Source organism: Lasiodiplodia theobromae (assembly GCF_012971845.1).
Source record: "Lasiodiplodia theobromae strain AM2As chromosome Unknown scaffold_16, whole genome shotgun sequence".
Taxonomy (NCBI): domain Eukaryota; kingdom Fungi; phylum Ascomycota; class Dothideomycetes; order Botryosphaeriales; family Botryosphaeriaceae; genus Lasiodiplodia; species Lasiodiplodia theobromae.
The window spans coordinates 651635-671017 of NW_023336366.1; the positions used below are offsets into that span (position 1 = coordinate 651635).

At 57.2% G+C, this 19383-nt stretch overlaps 8 protein-coding genes across 8 annotated transcripts; 1 reads left to right on the plus strand and 7 right to left on the minus strand.

Moving 5' to 3' along the window:
- Positions 1-874: 874 nt before the first annotated feature.
- LTHEOB_5854 (Anthranilate synthase component 2 protein) lies at positions 875-3245 on the minus strand (the record flags this gene model as incomplete). Its single annotated transcript, XM_035515045.1, has 2 exons — positions 875-2867; positions 2929-3245. 2 exons carry the CDS (start codon positions 3243-3245, stop codon positions 875-877), a joined length of 2310 nt encoding a protein of 769 aa, XP_035373546.1.
- A 546-nt stretch (positions 3246-3791) lies between these two features.
- Positions 3792-4793, minus strand: LTHEOB_5855 (CTR copper transporter protein; the record flags this gene model as incomplete). The annotated part of the gene is made up of 4 exons (XM_035515046.1): positions 3792-3828; positions 3882-4416; positions 4520-4550; positions 4629-4793. 4 exons carry the CDS (start codon positions 4791-4793, stop codon positions 3792-3794), a joined length of 768 nt encoding a protein of 255 aa, XP_035373547.1.
- Positions 4794-5683: 890 nt separating this feature from the next.
- Positions 5684-7801, minus strand: LTHEOB_5856 (uncharacterized protein; the record flags this gene model as incomplete). The annotated part of the gene is made up of 1 exon (XM_035515047.1): positions 5684-7801. The coding sequence occupies one exon, from the start codon at positions 7799-7801 to the stop codon at positions 5684-5686; it is 2118 nt and encodes a 705-aa protein (XP_035373548.1).
- A 523-nt stretch (positions 7802-8324) lies between these two features.
- Positions 8325-10549, plus strand: LTHEOB_5857 (Apses-domain-containing protein; the record flags this gene model as incomplete). Its single annotated transcript, XM_035515048.1, has 4 exons — positions 8325-8372; positions 8462-8648; positions 8701-8883; positions 8937-10549. The coding sequence occupies 4 exons, from the start codon at positions 8325-8327 to the stop codon at positions 10547-10549; spliced, it is 2031 nt and encodes a 676-aa protein (XP_035373549.1).
- A 1266-nt stretch (positions 10550-11815) lies between these two features.
- On the minus strand, positions 11816-14274 carry LTHEOB_5858 (Amine oxidase; the record flags this gene model as incomplete). Its single annotated transcript, XM_035515049.1, has 3 exons — positions 11816-13429; positions 13592-13645; positions 13915-14274. 3 exons carry the CDS (start codon positions 14272-14274, stop codon positions 11816-11818), a joined length of 2028 nt encoding a protein of 675 aa, XP_035373550.1.
- A 1028-nt stretch (positions 14275-15302) lies between these two features.
- On the minus strand, positions 15303-16558 carry LTHEOB_5859 (Copii-coated vesicle protein; the record flags this gene model as incomplete). The annotated part of the gene is made up of 3 exons (XM_035515050.1): positions 15303-15781; positions 15833-16378; positions 16477-16558. 3 exons carry the CDS (start codon positions 16556-16558, stop codon positions 15303-15305), a joined length of 1107 nt encoding a protein of 368 aa, XP_035373551.1.
- Positions 16559-16960: 402 nt separating this feature from the next.
- Positions 16961-17687, minus strand: LTHEOB_5860 (Cell surface protein; the record flags this gene model as incomplete). Its single annotated transcript, XM_035515052.1, has 2 exons — positions 16961-17539; positions 17664-17687. 2 exons carry the CDS (start codon positions 17685-17687, stop codon positions 16961-16963), a joined length of 603 nt encoding a protein of 200 aa, XP_035373552.1.
- Positions 17688-18510: 823 nt separating this feature from the next.
- Positions 18511-18903, minus strand: LTHEOB_5861 (Tubulin gamma chain protein; the record flags this gene model as incomplete). The annotated part of the gene is made up of 2 exons (XM_035515053.1): positions 18511-18823; positions 18887-18903. The coding sequence occupies 2 exons, from the start codon at positions 18901-18903 to the stop codon at positions 18511-18513; spliced, it is 330 nt and encodes a 109-aa protein (XP_035373553.1).
- Between the last annotated feature and the right edge of the window lie 480 nt (positions 18904-19383).

Genomic DNA, 19383 nt, shown 5'->3' on the forward strand with positions numbered 1-19383 from the left:
AGAAAGGATGATGGAGGGAAGGAGGAGAGGAGGGTGAAGGTCTAAAGAGACGGGCCAAGCGGCTCTTGGCCGGGCAGATCTGAAATTTGTGGCCATTATGGGCGGTTCTTCGAAGGTGAGGTGCTGGTCAGAAGTGAAGTGAGGTGAGGGAGGCAGGCAGTGCCCGCCGCTCGCGAACCAAACAAGCAACTACGCAACACCTCCTCGTCCACGCCAAGGTAAACACGCAAGAGGCAACACAGCGGACATAATCAAACAGATTGTTTCTACGAAAGTTTCTAGCTCTGCTATTTTTGTTCTCAGCAACGAATCTTTCTCAGACCCAGCTGCGCAGTGACGGTTTTGTAATATATGTCTAGAGAAGAACGCCAGCAACTGTCATTAAACAGCTATTAAGTTTCGAACGGCATAGTACCGCAAACCCTGATCAGTTAGCTACTTTCATCAGCCATTTGCCCAAAAAAAAAATTTTTGACGTGGGCGATGAGGTCACCAGCAGTTTCACCCAGTGCGCCCGCCCCCGTCCTCACCTTCCCCGCCGCATGGACAACGAGGAAAGGCGCAGAGATTATTGCCTCATGAATTCGTACTTTCCACGTTCGATCGTCCATGTAAATCACGTAGCCAGTGTGCAATTGAAGATAAAGAAGCTCCACGCTCTTGATCGCCACGGGAATCAGTCGTCCTTCCAGCAAGCTGAGCGCCTGACAATTATTGAGAGAATGTAAAGCGACAAATTACTATTGGCAGAAAGCACACCGAAGTCACAAGCAGAGCACAGTTTCCTCCCTGGCAAGAAGCTCCGCGTAAACCGGCGGAAAAAGCTTGATTTTCAATTCACGCAGGCAAAACTCTCAATCATATGAAGAACTCCCTAGACCGCCTTCGCCGCCTCGACAAAAGCCTTAATCTTCGCCAAATCCTGCTGCCCATTCACCTCGACGCCGCTGCTCACATCCACGCCGACCACCCTCTCGCCCAGCTCGCCCAGCTCGGCGATGGCCTCGCGCACGTTCTCCGGGCCGAGGCCGCCGGCCAGCAGGACGCGCAAGCTCGTGTCCTTCTCCAGCGTCTCGCGCACCTCCTTCAGGTCGAGCTTCTGGCCGGAGCCGCCGGCGCCCGAGTCGAGCAGCGACAGGGCGTGGTAGGCGCGGCGCGCGAGACCGGCTTGGCCAGGCTTGAAGGCGTGGATGACGGGCACGGGGATGCTGCGCGCCCACTCGACCGGCTCGTCGCCGTGCAGCTGCACGATGTCGAGGTTGAGCAGCTTCTGCTGCGCCAGCACGTAGTCGAGCGGCTGGTTACGGAAGACGCCGACCAGCAGTGCGCGGTCCGGGTGCGATACGTGGTGCGCCGCGGCGTGCGAGAAGAATTCGGATGCGGCGTTGGGGATGCTGGAGGATGTCGGTGACGAGGAAGCGCCGCTCTTGCGCGGCTTCGGCGTGCTGTGGATGACTTGTGAAATCTCGAGTGCGGTTTCGTTCGAGACGCACCGAGTGCGACCTTGAACGAGGATAATGCCGATGAGATCAGCGCCCGCCTCGATGGCTGTCTTCGCGGCTTCCGCTGACCTGGTGCCGCAGATCTTGACCAGCGGTGCTGCCCGGGGAGCGGTCTTCACCATCTCGCTCGAGCCACCGAGAAGCTGCGCAATGAATTGAGCAGTGTTGGAGGCCCTCATCAAAGCCTCGCCGACGAGGACAGCGCCAACGCCGTTCTTCTCGTACGGCTCGACGTCCTTAGGACCAGAGATACCGCTGAGAGCGCAGACAATGGTTTCCTTGGGGACAATATCCATCAGCCTGCTAGTGGTCTCCAGGTCCACCTCGAAGTTGGTAAGGTTGCGGTTGTTCACACCAATGACCTTCGCTCCAAGATTCACTGCAATGTGCATCTCCTCCGCAGTGTTGACCTCGACCAAGGGCTCCATGCCGAGCGATTGAGAGTAGTGATACAGCCTCTTCAGGGTGGCTTCGTCCAGCATCTTGACAATGAGTAAAACGGTATCAGCACCTGCCAGCCTAGCCTCGAGGATCTGGTACTCGTCAAAGACGAACTCCTTGCGCAGAATGGCCGGGCGGTTGGGCATGCCTTCCAAAGCCTGGCGCACAAGCTTCAGGTCATCAATGCTTCCCTTGAACCATTCAGGCTCGGTAAGGACAGAAATAACACTGGCGCCTGCAAGCGCGTACGTCCGGGCTTGCTGAGGGGCGCAGGTGGACAGGGAAATGATGCCCTTCGAAGGGGATGCACGCTTGATCTCGGCCATCAGCGACAGCCGGTAGGGCGACTGCCTGAGACGATCGGCGAAGGAAATGAGAGGCGGGGCTATATCCATATCATAGGCAGCCTGCAAGTCCACAGGCCGTTGAGAAGGAATCTCCTTTTGCGCCGCAACAGCGGCACGGCGGTGGTCGAAGATCTTCTCCAGAATGGAGGTCTTCTTGTCAACGACAATGGCGCCATTGGGAGCGGTCGCAGCAGCTGGCTGGGCCTTGGCAAGCTTCTCGTTCTCAGCCCAGGTGCCTCCCTGCATCTTCAGGAAGTTCTTGATCTGCACCCGGCCCTCCTCGGTCAAGATACTCTCTGGGTGGTATTGCACACCCTCAATGACATACTCCTTGTGTCTCACGCCCATGATTATACCCTTGCCGCCATCCGGGCCGGTCGCAATCCAGGAAGAGACCTCGAGGCATTCCGGGAGCGTGGGGTGGGTGCCGGCCAGGGAATGGTATCTCGTCACCGCCACGTCTTGGGGGACGTTCGCGTATACGCCCTTGCCGTCGTGGCGCAGCGGCGATGTCTTTCCGTGCAGGATCTCACCGGTCACGTCGACGCGGCCGCCGAAGACAGAGTAGATGCATTGCCTGAGCGCACGATGGAATTAGTGGAAGGGTTCGTCGTGGCTACGACCCGGAGACAACGCACTCTCCCATGCACACTCCCAGGATGGGAATCTTGCCCGCGAAATGCTTGATAGCGTCCCTGCTTATGCCAGAGTCGGTCTCGGGGTGGCCGGGTCCAGGGCTAACGACCAGCTGGGTCGGGTTCTTCGCGATGAGCTCGTCGAGAGTAATCTCGTCATTGCGGAAGACGGTGACCTTGGCGCCCTCGAGCACAAGGTACTGGTAGACATTCCAGGTGAACGAGTCGTAGTTGTCTATGAGGATGAGGTTCTGGGCGGTTTCGACCGGCGGTGCCGGGGCGGGGTGGTGCGGGGAGTGGTCAATGAGGGCTGCGGCCATTGTTGCGTCCGGAGGCCCAATTCCTGGCAAAATTCCGTGGAGAGCGGTCGCGGAGGTGTCGCCGGCAGGGAGGGAGCTTTGGGAGCGAAGCTGTCAGGCGGAGGGCGCGGGAGCAGCTTGAGTCACAGCGCCAGCTTTCAAAGTTACGGCACCGGCGACTTTTGTTCACAACATGATCCGGCCAATCTCCGGCTGCCGACCTTCGTTCGAATGCTCAACCACCAACGGAACTCACCATCACATTCTGCGAGCTAATGCCCGTCTGACTCAGTCTGACGCCTTGCTTACCATTGGCTATGGAATGCTTCCAGAGTGGACCATGTGCTCAAAGCCCGCTTCTATTAAGCTGCTGCTATTTGCCGCAGACTCGCCTGCGCAGATAGAACACTCTACTCGTCACGTCTGTGGAAATGTCCCGTGCATATCGTTTCATAATCACGTCAAATTCCGCTGTATGCAGACGGGCAGGGATCATTATGTGGTCTTTCATTACGTTCTCCAATGGTATCTTAATGCAAACGCCCAACCTTCTAGAACAACCTTCTCTCAACCGCAGCAAACGGTAGGATCCTCTTCCACTTCCCTATCACCAAAAGTCAGCGATGTCAATCCCAGGGAAATCTGCACGTCACTCACATTCCGCTGGCTCCTCCAATAGTCACCTCGACGCTCTCCCATGAGAAGATGAATGCACCTAAGAATGCGCCAATGAAAATGCAAATAATCAAGTAGCCGTTGTAGTACATGGCGAGCAGCATGACAAAATAGGCCAGGGCGAATTGAAGCAAGTGCAACAGCGCCCTGATGGCTTGCTGCATGACATTCGGCCTGAACCTCGTCGTCCTCCTGCTTGGAAATGCGGCGGCTCGGGGAGCGGTGACGACGGCAGCGGCAGGCTTATCATTTTTCTCGCTCTCGATCGAGTCGGCGCCGTCACAGCAGCTGGTGGGAGCGGGTTCGGGTTCGGGCACTGGGGTCCGTTGGGGCGTCGAGCTACCGAATGACGAGGCCTCGGCGAACATGGCGCGCTGGTGCTGGCGCAGCAGCAGGCGGTCGTACTCCTTTGCGGTGCGGCGGAGAAACTCGAGCAACATGACCATCAGGATCACGCCGATGCACGAGCCGGCAAACATGCCGCGCGAGGTGATGTGCCATGATTTTGCGAGGAAGCCTGCATGCTTGGGTTAGAAATGCCGTGCTTCTTGGCTTGGATGCTTTGGGTAGGTCCGGGGTGACCCCAACGAATCAGGGGAGGCGCGGAGTATTTCACATACAGGCATCGATCGTATACCAGTTCCACAGCATCTGCGATATCGTCAGGGTTATGCTTTTGGCAATTGGATGTGCATTCCCCTCAAGGGAGCTCGTGCAAGGGGTCCTTACCGAAACTTTGCAATCGCCGCCCATGTCCATCGAAGAATCCATCGACGACATATCCATAGTGCTGGTGGACGAGGCAGCCGCCGCCGTACCGGTTGACGACATGGCCATGGTCATCGACGAGGCCATTGTCGACATGGCCATCCCGGACATGGAACTCATATCCATCTTGAGCGATCGGCGGTGCGGAATTAGGGTATCAATGGGAGGCGCCGCCGGAGGTCGTGATGGAGAGGAATGGGAGAAGGACGAGGAGTGAGATGGCAGCGGCGAGCACTAGTAGATATGTAGTGGTTTAAACCGGGCCCTTAGCCTGGTGGTTGGCCTGCGGGCCACCGCACCCTTGGCGCACATCCCGGATGTGGACGCGTGGGTTTGAGCACGTTTCGCAACCGCGCACAGCACCGCTTACGCCTCCCGGAACTGACATATAAATTTGCTCGCCTCTCCGGCGTACCCGTCTCGCTTCCTTCCGCCTTCGGATGATCTGCCCGCTCGCTGCTGCTCCTCGCCGGCCTGCAACGAGAATAGTGTGCTGAGGCAGTAGTAATCTGCTCATGGCGGAGATCGCCTGACTCGCTTCCACGCTTGGCAGCCCTGGTCCCGCCACCGCCCTCTGCTCCGCAACTCGGCAGCTGTTCGGCGGGGCCTTGCCTCGTGCAAGGTAGCGAAATGATCAGGGATCCTTCGGGTATACAGAGGGGTATGACAGCCGATGGCTAGCGCGAACAATAGCAGGGCCCTGGAACTAGTGTAACTGTGTCTCGGTTTTTTTTAATGGGAAAAGAACATACCATGGGTAATAATTCCACATTTACATCCGGAAGATAACTTCAACTACTCATGATATGAACGAAATAAATTCACGCTAGCCGTCGGCTGCAATGACCCCCTGTATATAGTTGCGACACCACTACTGGTCTATATTCGTACTAGCTATCTGGTAATCTAATGTGGGTATACAGTACTGCGTCCTGAACAAAACAATCTATTGCGCACTCCTGTGTTGCCGTGTCTCTGACACCACGCCAGCGCAATCACCGCCATTCTCCTGTAAATCACCACCACCTTGGACCGTGATGGTCCCGGTCAGGAGGTGGAGGATGGTCCCCGGGAGGCGGTGGAAAGTGATCACCATGAGGCGGTGGGGGAGGCGGGGGAAGATGCTCGCCATGAGGTGGGGGAGCGTGGTTGCCATGAGGCGGAGGCGGGGGAATATGGTCGCCATGTGGCGGCGGAGGAGGCGGCGGAAAGTTGTCGTTGTGAGGCGGCGGGGGAGGATGATCGCCATGAGGGGGCGGAGGAAAGTCGCCATGAGGGGGCGGGGGGAAGTCGCCGTGAGGGGGCGGGGGGAAGTCGCCGTGAGGGGGCAGAGGCGGCGGAAAGTTATCATCGTGAGGCGGCGGCGGTGGGTAGTGACCGTGGGGAGGCGGCGGGTACGGTCCATATGGAGGTGGCGCCGGATACTTTTCTTGTTGAATTCTGCCCTTTCCATCCTTCGGAGGCTTAGGTCCTGGCCCCCAACCACCCCAGTAGGAGTCATCGCGGTCGCGCGAGCTCGGGAGGCTGCTCTGGCACTGAGGATTCTCGTAGTCTTGCTTGCGGCCAGCAGGCCAGATGGGAATGAAGCAAACTTCGGCAGCGCTGCAACCACGGCAGCGCTTCCATGTGGTCCACTGGAGATACGACACCAAATCCTGTATGGCAGACGTGGCGCTGTTTACATCGGTGGCGTTGGCGATGGAGACGAGCGTGCTACAGATGGAGGTAGCCACAGCGTGGATAGCCTGAGCAGCAATTGGAGCAGTGGAGAGGGACGTCAAGGAGGAGACCGGCAGGTGTTGAGCAGCACAGCGCTCAATCTCTGCAGCACTGTCACGAGCTCCGTAGTCAATGTACGGCTTGAGGGCTTGCTCGGCTTCCCACTGGAGGGTCTCCAAATCGGATATCGAGGCGAGATACTCAATCCGGTCAGAGTAACGCTCAACGATCAAGTCTGCCACAGCCTGCCAGTTCGTAGTCGGTGGGATCTTGCCATACGCCGGAGATGGACGGGACATGACAAGCTGCGTCACATCATTGTGCATCCGAGTTAGCGTCTCATTGGAGACATTGACGAGGCGCGGCAGAGGCTCGCCGTCGAAGAGGTCAACATCGTAAGTGAAGGCGGTGACGAAGTCGTCGTAGTTGACAGACACGCGGTTGCCACCAATACCGTCGAATCGAGATGCCACGGCGCGGTAATAGGTCATGTCGCCGAAACCGCCTCTGGGCGGTCCATGATCATCGGATCTCCGGCCAGCTGTCTGAGTGACGCGCTCCACATCGAGGTGCTTCTCGAAGTCGCACAGGATGATCTCGAAGCCCATCTCCATACGCAGGAAGCCATCAACGCGGTTGCCCCATTCGTCACGGGTCAGGTTGCAGAGAGCTTGGCCACGCTCGAAGTCCCACATGTGCTGATTGTGCTCTTCGATGTCCACCTGGAGCAAGATGGCATCGGTGGAGTCGAGGGTTCCTTTCTGCGTCTTTCCGGCAGACATACCATCGATGTAAAGAAGGGATAAGTTGTGCTTGGTGCGGTAGGTATGCAGATAACCGCCAGCACTGTCATCTTTGGCCTTGAGATCCCTCTTCTCCATGGGTGCTTGGCGGTCAGCTCCGTGATGCCTCTCCCAGCCGGGACGCACCCAGTCCGGGCGGTAATCTTCGCCGTGGTGCGGTGGCTTGTCCCATCCATGATGTCCCTTGGGGTCCGAGCTCATCTCTGCTGCGGGAACTGGTGGTGGAGGTCCTTGTCCAGGAGGAGGGCCTCGGCCCGGGCCGCCACGGCCGGGACCTTTGCCTTTTCCTGGTGGCGGGCCATGAGGCCTAGCAAAGACCAGGGCATGCTCAGGCTCAAACGCAAGCCATTCCATGCCCTTGACAGACTCGTTGCTAGATCTGCCATGGTAGAACTGAGTGCCCTCGGGGACTGAGGCCAGGAAGAAGGACATGCCATTGTGGCTTAAGGAGGAGCCCCACTGTCGCATGGACGAATGGATGGCGTTGAAAACATGGTTAGAGTTTTTCAGCGGGACTTGAGCTTCGTCGCTGAAGTCGGCTGCGGCGAGAGTGGTCTCGAAGGAAGCGCTGGCGGCTAGGCCGGTGAATATGGAAAGATTTGCGAGACGCATGGCGAGACAGAGGCTTGCCTGCGCCAGCGGCCAAAGGGAATTCAGAAAAGCGACGAGATGGCAAGAGTGCAGGAGATGCAGGGCATTAAGGATATACTTGATAATCTTATCAACATTGCAGCTAGTCTGAGCATCAGGTCGTTTTCGCATGGCGCAGCCCGTTTTGATTGGTCTGTGTCACCGGCATCCATCTGCCGCGCACGCAGGCGCTGCTGTGACGCGTCATCCCGCGGTTCGTAAAGGGCAACGTGGGCTCGCTCGCCGACAGAGGAGCTCGGAGATGCGGCGTCGGAGGCGGGCACAGGCGCAGCTGATGGGGCGTCGCCAGCCGCGAGTGAGAGGGCCAGGGGTGCGACGCGAGCGACAATTAGGCTGCTTCCAGCCGGGTCACCTGACTCCGAATTCTTCGCCCGCGACCCAGCGTGTCTCACGCGTCTCCGCTACACGCCAGCAGACCTACCGCGACCATTGCCCGCTGCATCGACTCTCCCGCACCGCTGCGCTGCCGGCCGCAGAGCTCATCATGCCGCCCGACAACACCGGCAGGATCTACTCGGCCACCTACAGCAATGTGAGCTGCCCCCGCCCAAGCGCTCAACTCACCCCCACACCAGCTGAGCTGTGCCGAACGCCCCTGCTGACATCATCGCTGCTCCCCAGGTCCCCGTCTACGAGTTCAATGTCGACAGCAACCATGTCATGCGCCGCCGCGCCGACGACTGGATCAATGCAACCCACATCCTAAAGGTCGCCGACTTCGACAAGCCTGCCCGCACCCGCATTCTCGAGCGCGAGGTCCAGAAGGGCGTGCACGAGAAGGTGCAGGGCGGATACGGCAAATATCAGGGTACGAGTCGCCCAGCTCCGAGCAGAACAACCCACTGAACGAGCCGCTGCAGGCACCTGGATTCCTCTTCACGATGGTCGCATGCTCGCCGAGCGCAACGGCATTCTCGACAAGCTTCTGCCCATCCTCGACTACGTTCCCGGCGACAGGAGTCCGCCGCCTGCCCCCAAACATGCTACCGCTGCGTCGTCAAGACCCAAGGCTGCGCGCCAGAGCATGGCTCGACGGGCGCCCGGTGGGTGCTACCTCGCTCCCGCCTCGCATTGACGGCAGCTAACCGTGTCTCAGTCGCTTATCCTGCCCCCAGCCAAGTGAGCGAAGATATTTACGAACGAGAAAGCATCCAGTACGCCGACGAGGAAACGCCCGACAACGTTACAATCGCCGAGTCCGAGTTGGAGGAGCACGATCTGTTGCATGGCGTTCACTACTCACAAGGAGGACGCAAGCGGAAGCGTGATGTGGACCAGCCGTCTGCGCAAGATCGCGCGCACCAGATCTGGGCGGATGCTTTGTTAGACTACTTCATGCTTCTGGAATCAGAGGATCGCTTCCCTGCACCACCAGAGCCGCCGCCAGGTGTCAACCTGGACCGCATGATAGACGAAAAAGGCCACTCAGCCATGCACTGGGCGGCTGCCATGGGCGACGTGGACGTAGTGAAAGACCTCATCCGCCGTCAAGCACGCATCGACTCCCTGTCTAACAACCTCGAGACGCCCCTCATGCGTGCAGTCATGTTCACCAACAACTACGACAAGAACACGATGCCCCAGATGATCAAGATTCTGCAGCCAACCGTTGTGCGCACTGACTGGTTCGGCAGCACCGTCTTCCATCACATTGCCGCCACCACAAGCAGCAAAAACAAGTACGCCTGCGCCCGTTACTATTTGGACTGCATCATCAACAAGCTCAGCGAGACTTGGATCCCCGAGGAAGTCACTCGCCTGCTTAACGCCCAGGACAAGAACGGTGACACCGCCATCATGATAGCTGCACGACATGGCGCAAGGAAATGTGTCCGTGCTCTGCTTGGTCGTAATGTTGCCGTTGACATTCCAAACCACCAGGGCGAGACCGCCGACGATCTGATCCGCGAATTGAACGCTCGCCGTCGTGACGGACGCCATCGAGGAATGTCCTCATCGCCATTTGCGCCGGACGGAAGGCTCGGCCTCAATGGCAACACCACCTTCCCTGGGTTGCGCAACGGGAGCAACCTTCAACAAGTTGCATCTCCGCACCAGTTCCGCAGTCAAACTGCTCAGACTTTGATGACTAAGATCGCTCCGACGCTAAACGAAAAGTTTGAGCAACTGGCAAGTGCGTATGAAGAGGAGCTTGTAGAAAAAGATGCGGAAGCGACGGATGCCGAACGGGTAATGCGGAAACGCCAGGCCGAAGTTGATGCACTAAAGAGGCAGCTGAGGGATATGGGCATCGCCGAGGTTGATAGCGTGATCGGTGACACTCTGGAGGATCCATTATGGGAAGAGGATGCGCGGCAACAAGACGAGGAGCTGGAGGCTCTTACACGGGAAGCCGAGGCGCTCATGGAGCTGGAACAAAAGGCCGAGCTACAACAACGCATAGCGGACGCAGAAGCTAACGGCGACGCACAACAAGATGGCGACGACGGAAGCGAGGCCTCGATCCGTGAAAGGCTACGACTGGCGCTCAGTCTTGATAATGCTCAAAAGATACGCCGTGGCCTGGTGAATGAGGTTGTGCAAAACCTGAGCGTTGCGGGCATGGGTGAGCGGTCGACCGAGTATAAACGACTCATTACGGGAGCATTGGGCATCAGAGAAGAGGATGTCGAGGGCATGCTCCCAGAGATATTAAGCGAGTTAGAGGAAGCGCGGGAGCGCGAAGTGCTGGAGGCAAGCCCGGAGTAGTAAGTCCGAAGGTTGGCCATCTTTAATATTTCAACAGTTGCTGCAAATGCTGCGGAGAGAGGCATATCAGCAGCAACACAAGCGCAAGCATGGTCAGCGTATCTCTAATGGCCCCTGCTTACGTTACGACGTATCGAAGCCATCGTGATAGCATGGTCACTGTGGTAGCTTTTATTTCCTTTTTTTTAACGACGTCTACGATGTCAAACCCAAGGTTGAGGAGGGTTATTGCAACGATTTATCTGTACCCTTTCTTGCTCCTCCTTCCGAACACGTCTTTTCTGGTTTGAGGCGTCGATGGGTTTGACAAAAAAAATACCCAAAGAAAAACCAAATTCACCAGTGAGAAACGGCATATACAAGGCGTTTGGTAGCAGGTTGTTTTGCTGTCCCTTTACGTTTCTTGTTCTGGAGCTATTACCCAGGGCTTCTACTCAAGCCCTCTCTGGCCTTTTCTCTGGCCTTTACGCCTTTTTTTTCTTTTTCCTTTTTGAGTGGTGTTGAGCAGGATAGACTACGGACGGTGAACATCTGATACGAGAAAGATACCGTCGGTAATGGTCTTCAATAGCGAAGGCACGGCAGACGCATGGGAAAGCTAGGAGGAGGCAAACTTGTATCAATTAGGGATGGCAGAAACGCGGAGAGGGAGTTGCCGTGTTATGTGGACAGACATTTGAGCGATTGTTACCCATCAAGGATAAGGAAGCTGGTGTGGATGAAGATGCACTTTTTTTTACCTCTCCGTTGCTGTGTACGTGTGTGTGTGCAGTTTGACTTTTTCCGATTATCTTTATCATACGAGCGTGCGTGAAAGTGGTTTTTCGGCGAGAAGATATACCAGTCTGACAATGATCTCCTTCACTTGTCTTCTCTTTCTGTTCTTGACTATGTAATGGCTGAGAAGCAATAACTAGCAGAAATAATGATTCAAAGGATCATTGGCAGTTGAACTCGGTGACTTTTTTTTCACCTAAAGGGGTAAGATCATCGAGTCTTTGGAAAATCACCTCCTGATTTATAAGACTCACAATCATTTATTTTGCTACAGCAACGAAAGAAGGTTGAGATATGGTAAAGAGAGGCATAAAGCAGTGATATAAAATCGAGTTGCGAGTACGTGTCATTGTTTCTCATAGAGTCTGCATAGCTACGCCCAAACGCATCCAGAAAGGAGACCAAACGAGATAGAGGAAAAAGAACAACCGAACCCCACTCACTCCCTCCTACATCCCATCAACGCCACCACCACAGTCCACCACCAGCTTAAACCTTCACCCCGGCCTCCCCATCCTCCTCCCCACCCTTATTCACCCCATCAGCACCTTCACCTTCACCTTCACCTTCACCACCACACCCATACGCCCACGCCACCGCCCTCCCCACCCCCTCCCCGCTCCAGTACGCACCCGTAACCGTCCCGAGCGCAAGGAAGCTAGCCGTGTGCTCGCCAGCGAGCCAGACGCGGCGGTCAGGCACGCCGCGGCGCATGGCCTCAACATCATCAGCGCCGCGCTCAAGGCCGACGGGGAAGTTGCAGTAGCTGCCGTAGCCGGCCAGCTCGTCGTTGGTCCAGCCCGTGGCGAGGACGGCGGAGGGTTGGTGATGCGGGTTGGCGGCGTCGAAGCCGGGCAGGCGCGTGTAGTAGGGGGCGAAGAAGGAGAGGAGTTTGTGGTGGGTGGGGGAGTGGGCGGGTGGGGAGATGGAGGGGGGAGTGGTGGTGGAGAAGGGGGAGGTGGCGGTGGTGGGTTGCTCCTTCTCGCCTTCTTTGAGGATGGAGGCGATGTGTTGGGATGTTGGGCCGAAGGTGTAGAAGAGGAGGGTTGGGTAGGCGGTTGAGCCGGGTAGGGCGGCCATGTTGACGCATTCTTGGCTCCAGCCGGCGGGGTTGGTGTCGTGTGCGTACAGCGGTGCCGTCCATTGCGTGAAGCCTGGGTGGTGGCTCGGGTCGCTGCTGCTGCCGTCTGCGGTCACGGTCTGGTCTGGCTGGTGGACGGGTGCGGTGGTGGCGGTGGTGTTGGGCATGGATTGGCGGGCGGACGTGGGGATGGAATCCGGGGAGGAGGAGGAGGATGAAGGCGAGGAAGTCTCCCAAAACGCCGTCGGGAAGGTGATGTAGACCTTGTCAAGGCAGCCGTATCCTATGCTGTCGATAGCACTGGACAGGCGCTCTGGCAGCGGCGGCACGAAGGCGGTATCCTTGTTGCGCTTGAGCCAGCCCAGGGGCGTGGTCATAACAACCTCGTCGAAGACCATGCTGTTGCCGTCTGCCAGACGCACCTGCACGGCGCCGTTCTCGTTGCCCTCCGCGTCGGCGATGGTTTCGACCGTCTTCACGTATTGGCCGAACTGGATGTCTGCGCCTTCGCGGGCGGGTTTCGCTATTCTGTCCAGGATCTTGTGGTAGGTTTCGGCCACGAACAGGTTCTCTCCGTCGATGCACTCCTCGAGCCAGAAGAACCTCATGCTCTGTTGCTGGATGGGGCTGCCGACGAAGGCACCCCACATTTCCGCGATCTTGTGTAGTAGATGGCGTTTTTTCTCCTTTTCGGCCTCCTGGAGGTGATTCGAATCCTCGTCGGTGTACAGTTCTTTCGTTTTCTCATGGATGTAGTCAAGCAAGCTTTTACTCGCAGGTATTGACGCGCTGTTCTGCTTGCTGAACTCCATGCCGTCACCTATTATGCTCCAAATCGTCTCGGAGGCCTCAACGGCCTCTTTCTCCGGGAGCGGTGAGCCTTGCGGGTCGAAGATGCACTGGCGCCCATCCCAGTTGTGAGAGATGGTTCCCGTCTCTTTTGCAAGATCCAGAATCGGATTGTCTTCAGTCCCATGGATCCAGTTTGGGCCGCTGACGATTTCCACAAATATCATTAGCCTCTGATCAGAAATCCTCGACAGTCCATTCTAAAAAGCATAATAAGGCCGCGGGCGGTGTATCAAAAAGTGCACCTATACTGCCCAGCCTCATGCCAGGGATGAGATGCTGAATGTGTAGAAGTCACTTCTTCATGAGTTTTCTTCACTGAAAGGAGGACGCACATCTCCCACAGATAGGAGAGCCTCTAAAGTGGCGGTGAGGTCGACACCGCTCAACTAAATCTCATGGTATTCGTGCCGATGCGAAAGTGGGCACCATTTTGCATGAGATCAAGAGAGTACTGGTACCGAGACCCTGCCCCCTTACCTCTGTCTTTTGACACACTGCTCGAAAATGGGCAAGAAAAGAAAACAAGAGTGCAGGGGAGAACACCTACAGATCGACCATTTGTCCTCCCTGCGTCTTCGCCTGGCAAAGCTACAAACCACACAGAATCAGAACTCATACTCAAGTGCACACATACAAAGGCCACCAGACTACTCACCCGTCCACCCACTCGATTCCTCGCCTCCAACACCGTCACCCTCAGCCCAGCCTGCAGCAAGATGTCGGCACATCGCAGGCCACTGACTCCAGCACCGACGATGCAGACGTGGGGTTTCCTGCCGCCCTTGGGCAGGGCACGGCGGATGAGCGGCAGCGACATGGTAGTAGTCGTCGGTAGTTCTGCCGCGGTTGGCGACAACGTCGGAGAGTTGTAGCCGCTATCGACGCGAGGGGGGGAGCTGGAGAGGAAATACTCGGGGCGATGCGGGCTGCAGAGGAGATCAAGCCTCGCGCGGTCAAGGGTGCCGTCGGTGTTGAAGCCTTGTATAGACCTGGTTTTGTAGGCTTTGAGTTCCATGATTTCTTACTTCAAAAAACGCTCCTTTCTTCGATTGTGTAGATAGAGCAGGGGTTGGAGGGGGTTAGGTGTAAGCATATAAAGGGAAGGCGATGAAAGAAGCAGGCGTGCCAAGAAGGGGCTTGTAGGTTCTGTCGTTCAAGAGCGCACCAATCGAGGAAGCAAGGGACGGATAGCCAGTCAGGGTGGTTGTGGGGCAAGAGGGTGTAGTTGCTCTCCTGAGAGGTGCAGCGCTACGGCGTGAGGCTGCGGCACCTTGTGATAAGCAGCGTACTAGTGGGATAGTCCAGCATGCAGAGCACAGGCACGCGCTAAAGAAGCGTGTATTTTGGCACATGGCTTGGAGTGGACCAGTCTTAGATCTGCTGTCCTCACAAAACCAGGGTCCATGACCGCAGGATGCGTGAGCGAGACACGGGCGTCGGGACCAGCACGTTCCTGGACATGCTGGTTCCGCCTCGGTCTCGCTTGGTTAAAGGAGGGGCACGTAAGCTGCTGATGGTCGGGGCACTTGGTCCGCCTGACACTGTGTGGTGCTGTGCTCTGCCGCTTTCGTATCGCGGCGCCAAGTTGAGTCACAACGCGGAAAAACAATTGGGCGATATAATGAGAGCAGGCGGCGGGGCGCGCGGGGCGGGATAGGAAGGGGTGCAATGCCGATGGCAGCCGTTGGCGTGACAGAAAAGACATGGCGGCAAAAGGCTGAAAAGGGAATGCACAACTTACTGTGGTGTGTCGGCAGGGATGTCGCAGTAGAATGAAGGAGAGAGATGTCTGGCAGCGTGCTTTTGCCGTCTTCATCCGCCTCGATAAGTCGCCGCCGCCCATTGGCCCGTTCCTCAGCCTTGCACGCCGCCTCACTCCCAGCTGCACCAGAAGTAACAATGAAATCTCAGGCAATTTTCCGCGCTCCAAGCTCATCTGCAGCGCCATATCTACCCTGCACCGATATACCTACAAGCGATTCTGTACACAAGCCCGTCCGGAACGCCCGCCTGTATCCCAAACCCCGAAAACCAGCAAACGCTTCAAATGCTCCGCTTCTCGTCGTAGCTGGGCGTTCTCCCGTGAAGAACGCCCAGCCCGTCGCCGCGGTTCTTCCTCTTGCCGTAGAACTCCAACAGCGCCTCGCCCACCCGGAAGCACCAACCGCCCGCGACCATGACGCCGCTAACCACGTTGACCAGCCGGATCAGCAGCGCAAGGAATCCGCCGTTGTACTCCGAGATGGTGAGCATGATAGGCTCGATATCGAACTTCACAAAGACACCCGGTACCGACACCTCGGGCACGCTGTGCGACTGCTCCGTCACGGCGTACTGGTTGGTAACGATCGTGTGGCTGTTGTCCGTGTACACGGTCGGCACAACCGACAGATAGTACTGGAACTTGTAGAAATGGTCGTTCTCCGTCGGCGTCACGGCGCGCGTGTCATCGAGCGGGTTGGTAAGCGAGGGGTAGTAAGGGCCAAAGGAGAGCTCGTTGATCTGATGCGAGAAGTTGAACTCTACCACCGTTTGTCAGCAAACCGCAACCACACTTCTCCCAGGAGTCTTACGGGTGTGGTCCAAGTGCTCGCCAAACGCCATGTAGCCGTGGCCCCTCGCCGTGATGTGGAAGTCGCCCTGCACCCTGTTCGCATCCAGGCTGCCGTAGATCCTGCACGCGTCGGCGTTGCCTCTGAACCGCGGCGTCTTGGGGAACTTCCTCTTGACCTTGGCGCCGACGTAGTCGTGCACGTCCTCCTCGTCGTAGCGCTTCTGGTCCTGGCTGCTGCGCTCCAGCTTGTGAATGTTCTTGCTCTTCTCGACCCAGGTCATCCAGCGCGTGTGGTCCTTGGTCAGCGCGGAGCCGGCCAGGATGCGGTCGCCCGAGGCGTCCTGGATGTTGACGTGCAGGTCGTCGCAGCGCATGGCCACGACGACGTCCAGGTTGATCTGCATCTCGTGCCCGATGCCCTTCTCAACGCTGAACGTGTGCGACGTCTCGCCCACCCACCACCGCATCGTCTCGGTGATTGAGAGCCACACGCATGTTACTATCAGAAGCAGCGTCCAGTTGGCGCCCTGCGTCGTGTGCTGGAGGTACGTCTTCTTCGTTTTGGCTGGACAACGGCGGCGTCAATCAATGGTCGATTTGCAGGGAGCAGCAGCAATGCAAGGCGTGCAGCAAGGCGGCGGGGCAATCGCATGGTGGACTTACGGAAAGCATCGAATGCCTTGAGCCCGCCGCTGGAGGGCCCGAAGCTGTCCTCGGAGAGGCCTTGGTCCGCGAACCCGTTCATTGTGGCAGCTTCCGTTCAGCGACTGCTACATGGAGCGGCAAGCGAAGGAAGAGGGGAGTTGCGAAAATTGTGGGTGAACGCGCGCGCAATGCGTTCGCCGGAAGAGGCCACATCAGCTACCTGCACCAGAGAGCGAGGCTCCGGGGGGTTCATGCACAGGCCACCGTTTCGCCTGCGCCGCGCTGCTTCCACCTCCGTCTCCGCCGCGCCGCAACACGACAACCTTTTACGCTTCCGACGAAAGTTGAAACGTGCACAAAATTGCTGCCCGCGTCATCGCTCACTAGTCATGCGAAAGTCTAATTTTAGGCTCTGAAGCCTGCTCCATTAAAAAGCCGCTGATTTAATAATTATACAGCCCATATCGTAACCCATCAACCGTAACTACCATCTGCCTATCTCTCAGGCCGACGCCTCCTTTAGAACCGAGTAGGGCTGGTCACCAGTGTCGCCCTTGTCCTTCGGTTGCGCCGCATCGAGGCCGCTCTGCTGAGCGCTGTGCTGGAACTTCTGCTCAGCAATGCGGCCTGGGTCGTTTTTGGAGCCGATCTCACTGTTGAAGCTGGCGTTGGGCGCGTAGGACGAGAAGTCGCCCTCGGTGAGATTCGCCCCCTTCGGCTTCTGCTCGTGCAGCTGGCTCGCGCTGTAAGCCGTAGGGGCAATTCCGGCGTTGCTCGAGCTAGTAGTAGTGTTGTAGGTCGGTCCCTTGCCGCTCAGCCCGCTGCCTGCGTTCAGCTGCGCCTGCTCGCTCCACTCCTGCTGCGCGTCGCGCGACTCCGCGTCCGCCGCCGAGTGCAGCGTACGCGCCGCCGACGTGTCGGTCGTGTTAATTGTGGTGCCACGGCTTGGCTGTGCGCTCACGCCAGCCTTAAGATTCCCAGCGGCGAAAGAGCCGTCACCCTTCAGGGATTCGGCGGCCAGAGAGTCACTGGTGACGATGCCGGTGCCCTCGGCGATCGGGTTAGCGGTGGGGTCGGTGACCTAAGGTATATCGCGTCAGACGTTGCTCTGCCGTCGAAGTCATTGTGTAGCGGATGTTGTGTGACGGGGGACTCTTCTGTGCTACCGAAAATTGAACAGATGTCTTGTGCTGATTTTGACATACCTTCTGACCAGCGGAGGACGGCATGATGTTTGTTTAAAGTGGGTGAGAATGGATAGTCGTGGTCGTGGGATGTAAGGCAAGGAGTTGGGTGTGGGCTGGAGCTTCAGTGAGGGGTATCTTGATGGAGTGCAGGGTCTACAGCGCCCAATATATAAGCAGCATGTGCTCGCAATAGATGTCATTGTCTTCCACCATAGTGACATCATTTGCGCATAAACTGTGGGCTCCCGCGCGGCGACGGTAGGCTATCTGTCGAGCGAATCTGCCCCGCATGTGCTTCGGATCGGTTTCCCTCACCACAATCACCAATTCATGCATTTTTGTGTGGGTCGCCATACTGAATTCCGCATTACCAAGCCCTGATTTCCCATATGCAGGCCGGGTTGGCGAGCATGCGTGCGCGCCACAGTGGCCGTTTTACAGGAGCTGGGCGCTTGCCGTGGCACGTCACTGCAGCGGGGCAAATTCTTCGTCGCAGTGTGCAACTCGTGGCCCAGTCTCCCTCAGAGGTATGCGTTTCTGTGGGTGAAATGTATGAAACGCAACGTATGCGGCCAGTCGGGCATGCTATTCAAACGTGGCGATGCCCCGGTTTGCAGCTTAGGAATTGTGGTCACTTGTCGAGATTACAGGTTGAGAGCTTTTAAATCACTTATCGAAGACACCATTTCTTGTGTGATCGTTATTCATTTCATTATCCGTGGCTGGAAATCTATAGTACACGAAATAGACCCGAGTTCGCCTTTTGATATGATGTTCAAGAAACTGCCAAAGGTGCAGGCGCGCCAATCAATGGCCGCCAAAGAAGATGCTACCCTTCACCCCATGTTCCCTCAACATCACTCGTCTACTGCCTGGTCTCCTGGGTGGCAGTGTGGCCCCTCTTGTCCTTGGTGACGGCGTCGTTGGGGATGCCGCTGAGACCATCCTTGGCGGTCCTGCCGACATCGATGCTCTCACCGCTGGTGGCAGGCTCATGAAGAGTGCTGGCGCCGCTGCCGTACGAGATGTCACCCTGGACCTTGCCGGAGCCGACGTTGACGTTGCGGGCGTCAGCAGACTGCCAGTCGGACGAAGTGGGAGGCTGGTCGGGCAGAGGAAGCTCAGCCTTGCGCTCCTCGACGGTCTTGGGGTTGGCGCTGTCGACACCAGAGATGGGGCTGTGAGGAGTTAGCTTCGACGTCCCTTGGAAGCTGGCGAGCAAGGTGGAAAATGCCACTTACGCGTTGGTGATAGGCATTTTGAAAATGGTGTTTGAGTTGGAAGTGTTGTAGAGAGTTGTTCGTGGAGTGCTTGGAAAGGTAGAGTTTGGGATATCACAGAAGCTGGTTGTGAGGAAGATGAGTGTTCAGGAAGAAGATTGAGCGCAGGAAAGCTATCCTTTTGTAGCTTGCGATTTGGGGAGCATATGCAGAGGGGCAGTTGCCAGAAGCATAGTGGGGCGGCTGATGACATCACAGTAGCGCAATTGCACCGAAGGAAAAGGCCCCACCTCCACGGTGATGTGCAAGGTCCATGGCAACCGGAGATCGAAGATTTGCAGATGCCACCTGCTTTTGCGATCGCGGTCTCCTCCCCGGGCCCGAACGCCCGTTGTGCAATTCCTCTCTCGGTTTGGCGTCCTGCCTTGTGTACCCCTTTATGACGCAACCCATATCCACTGCGTTGAGTGGTTCACGGCCTTCCAAGATGGGGCTCTTGAATATCACGACATCCAGAA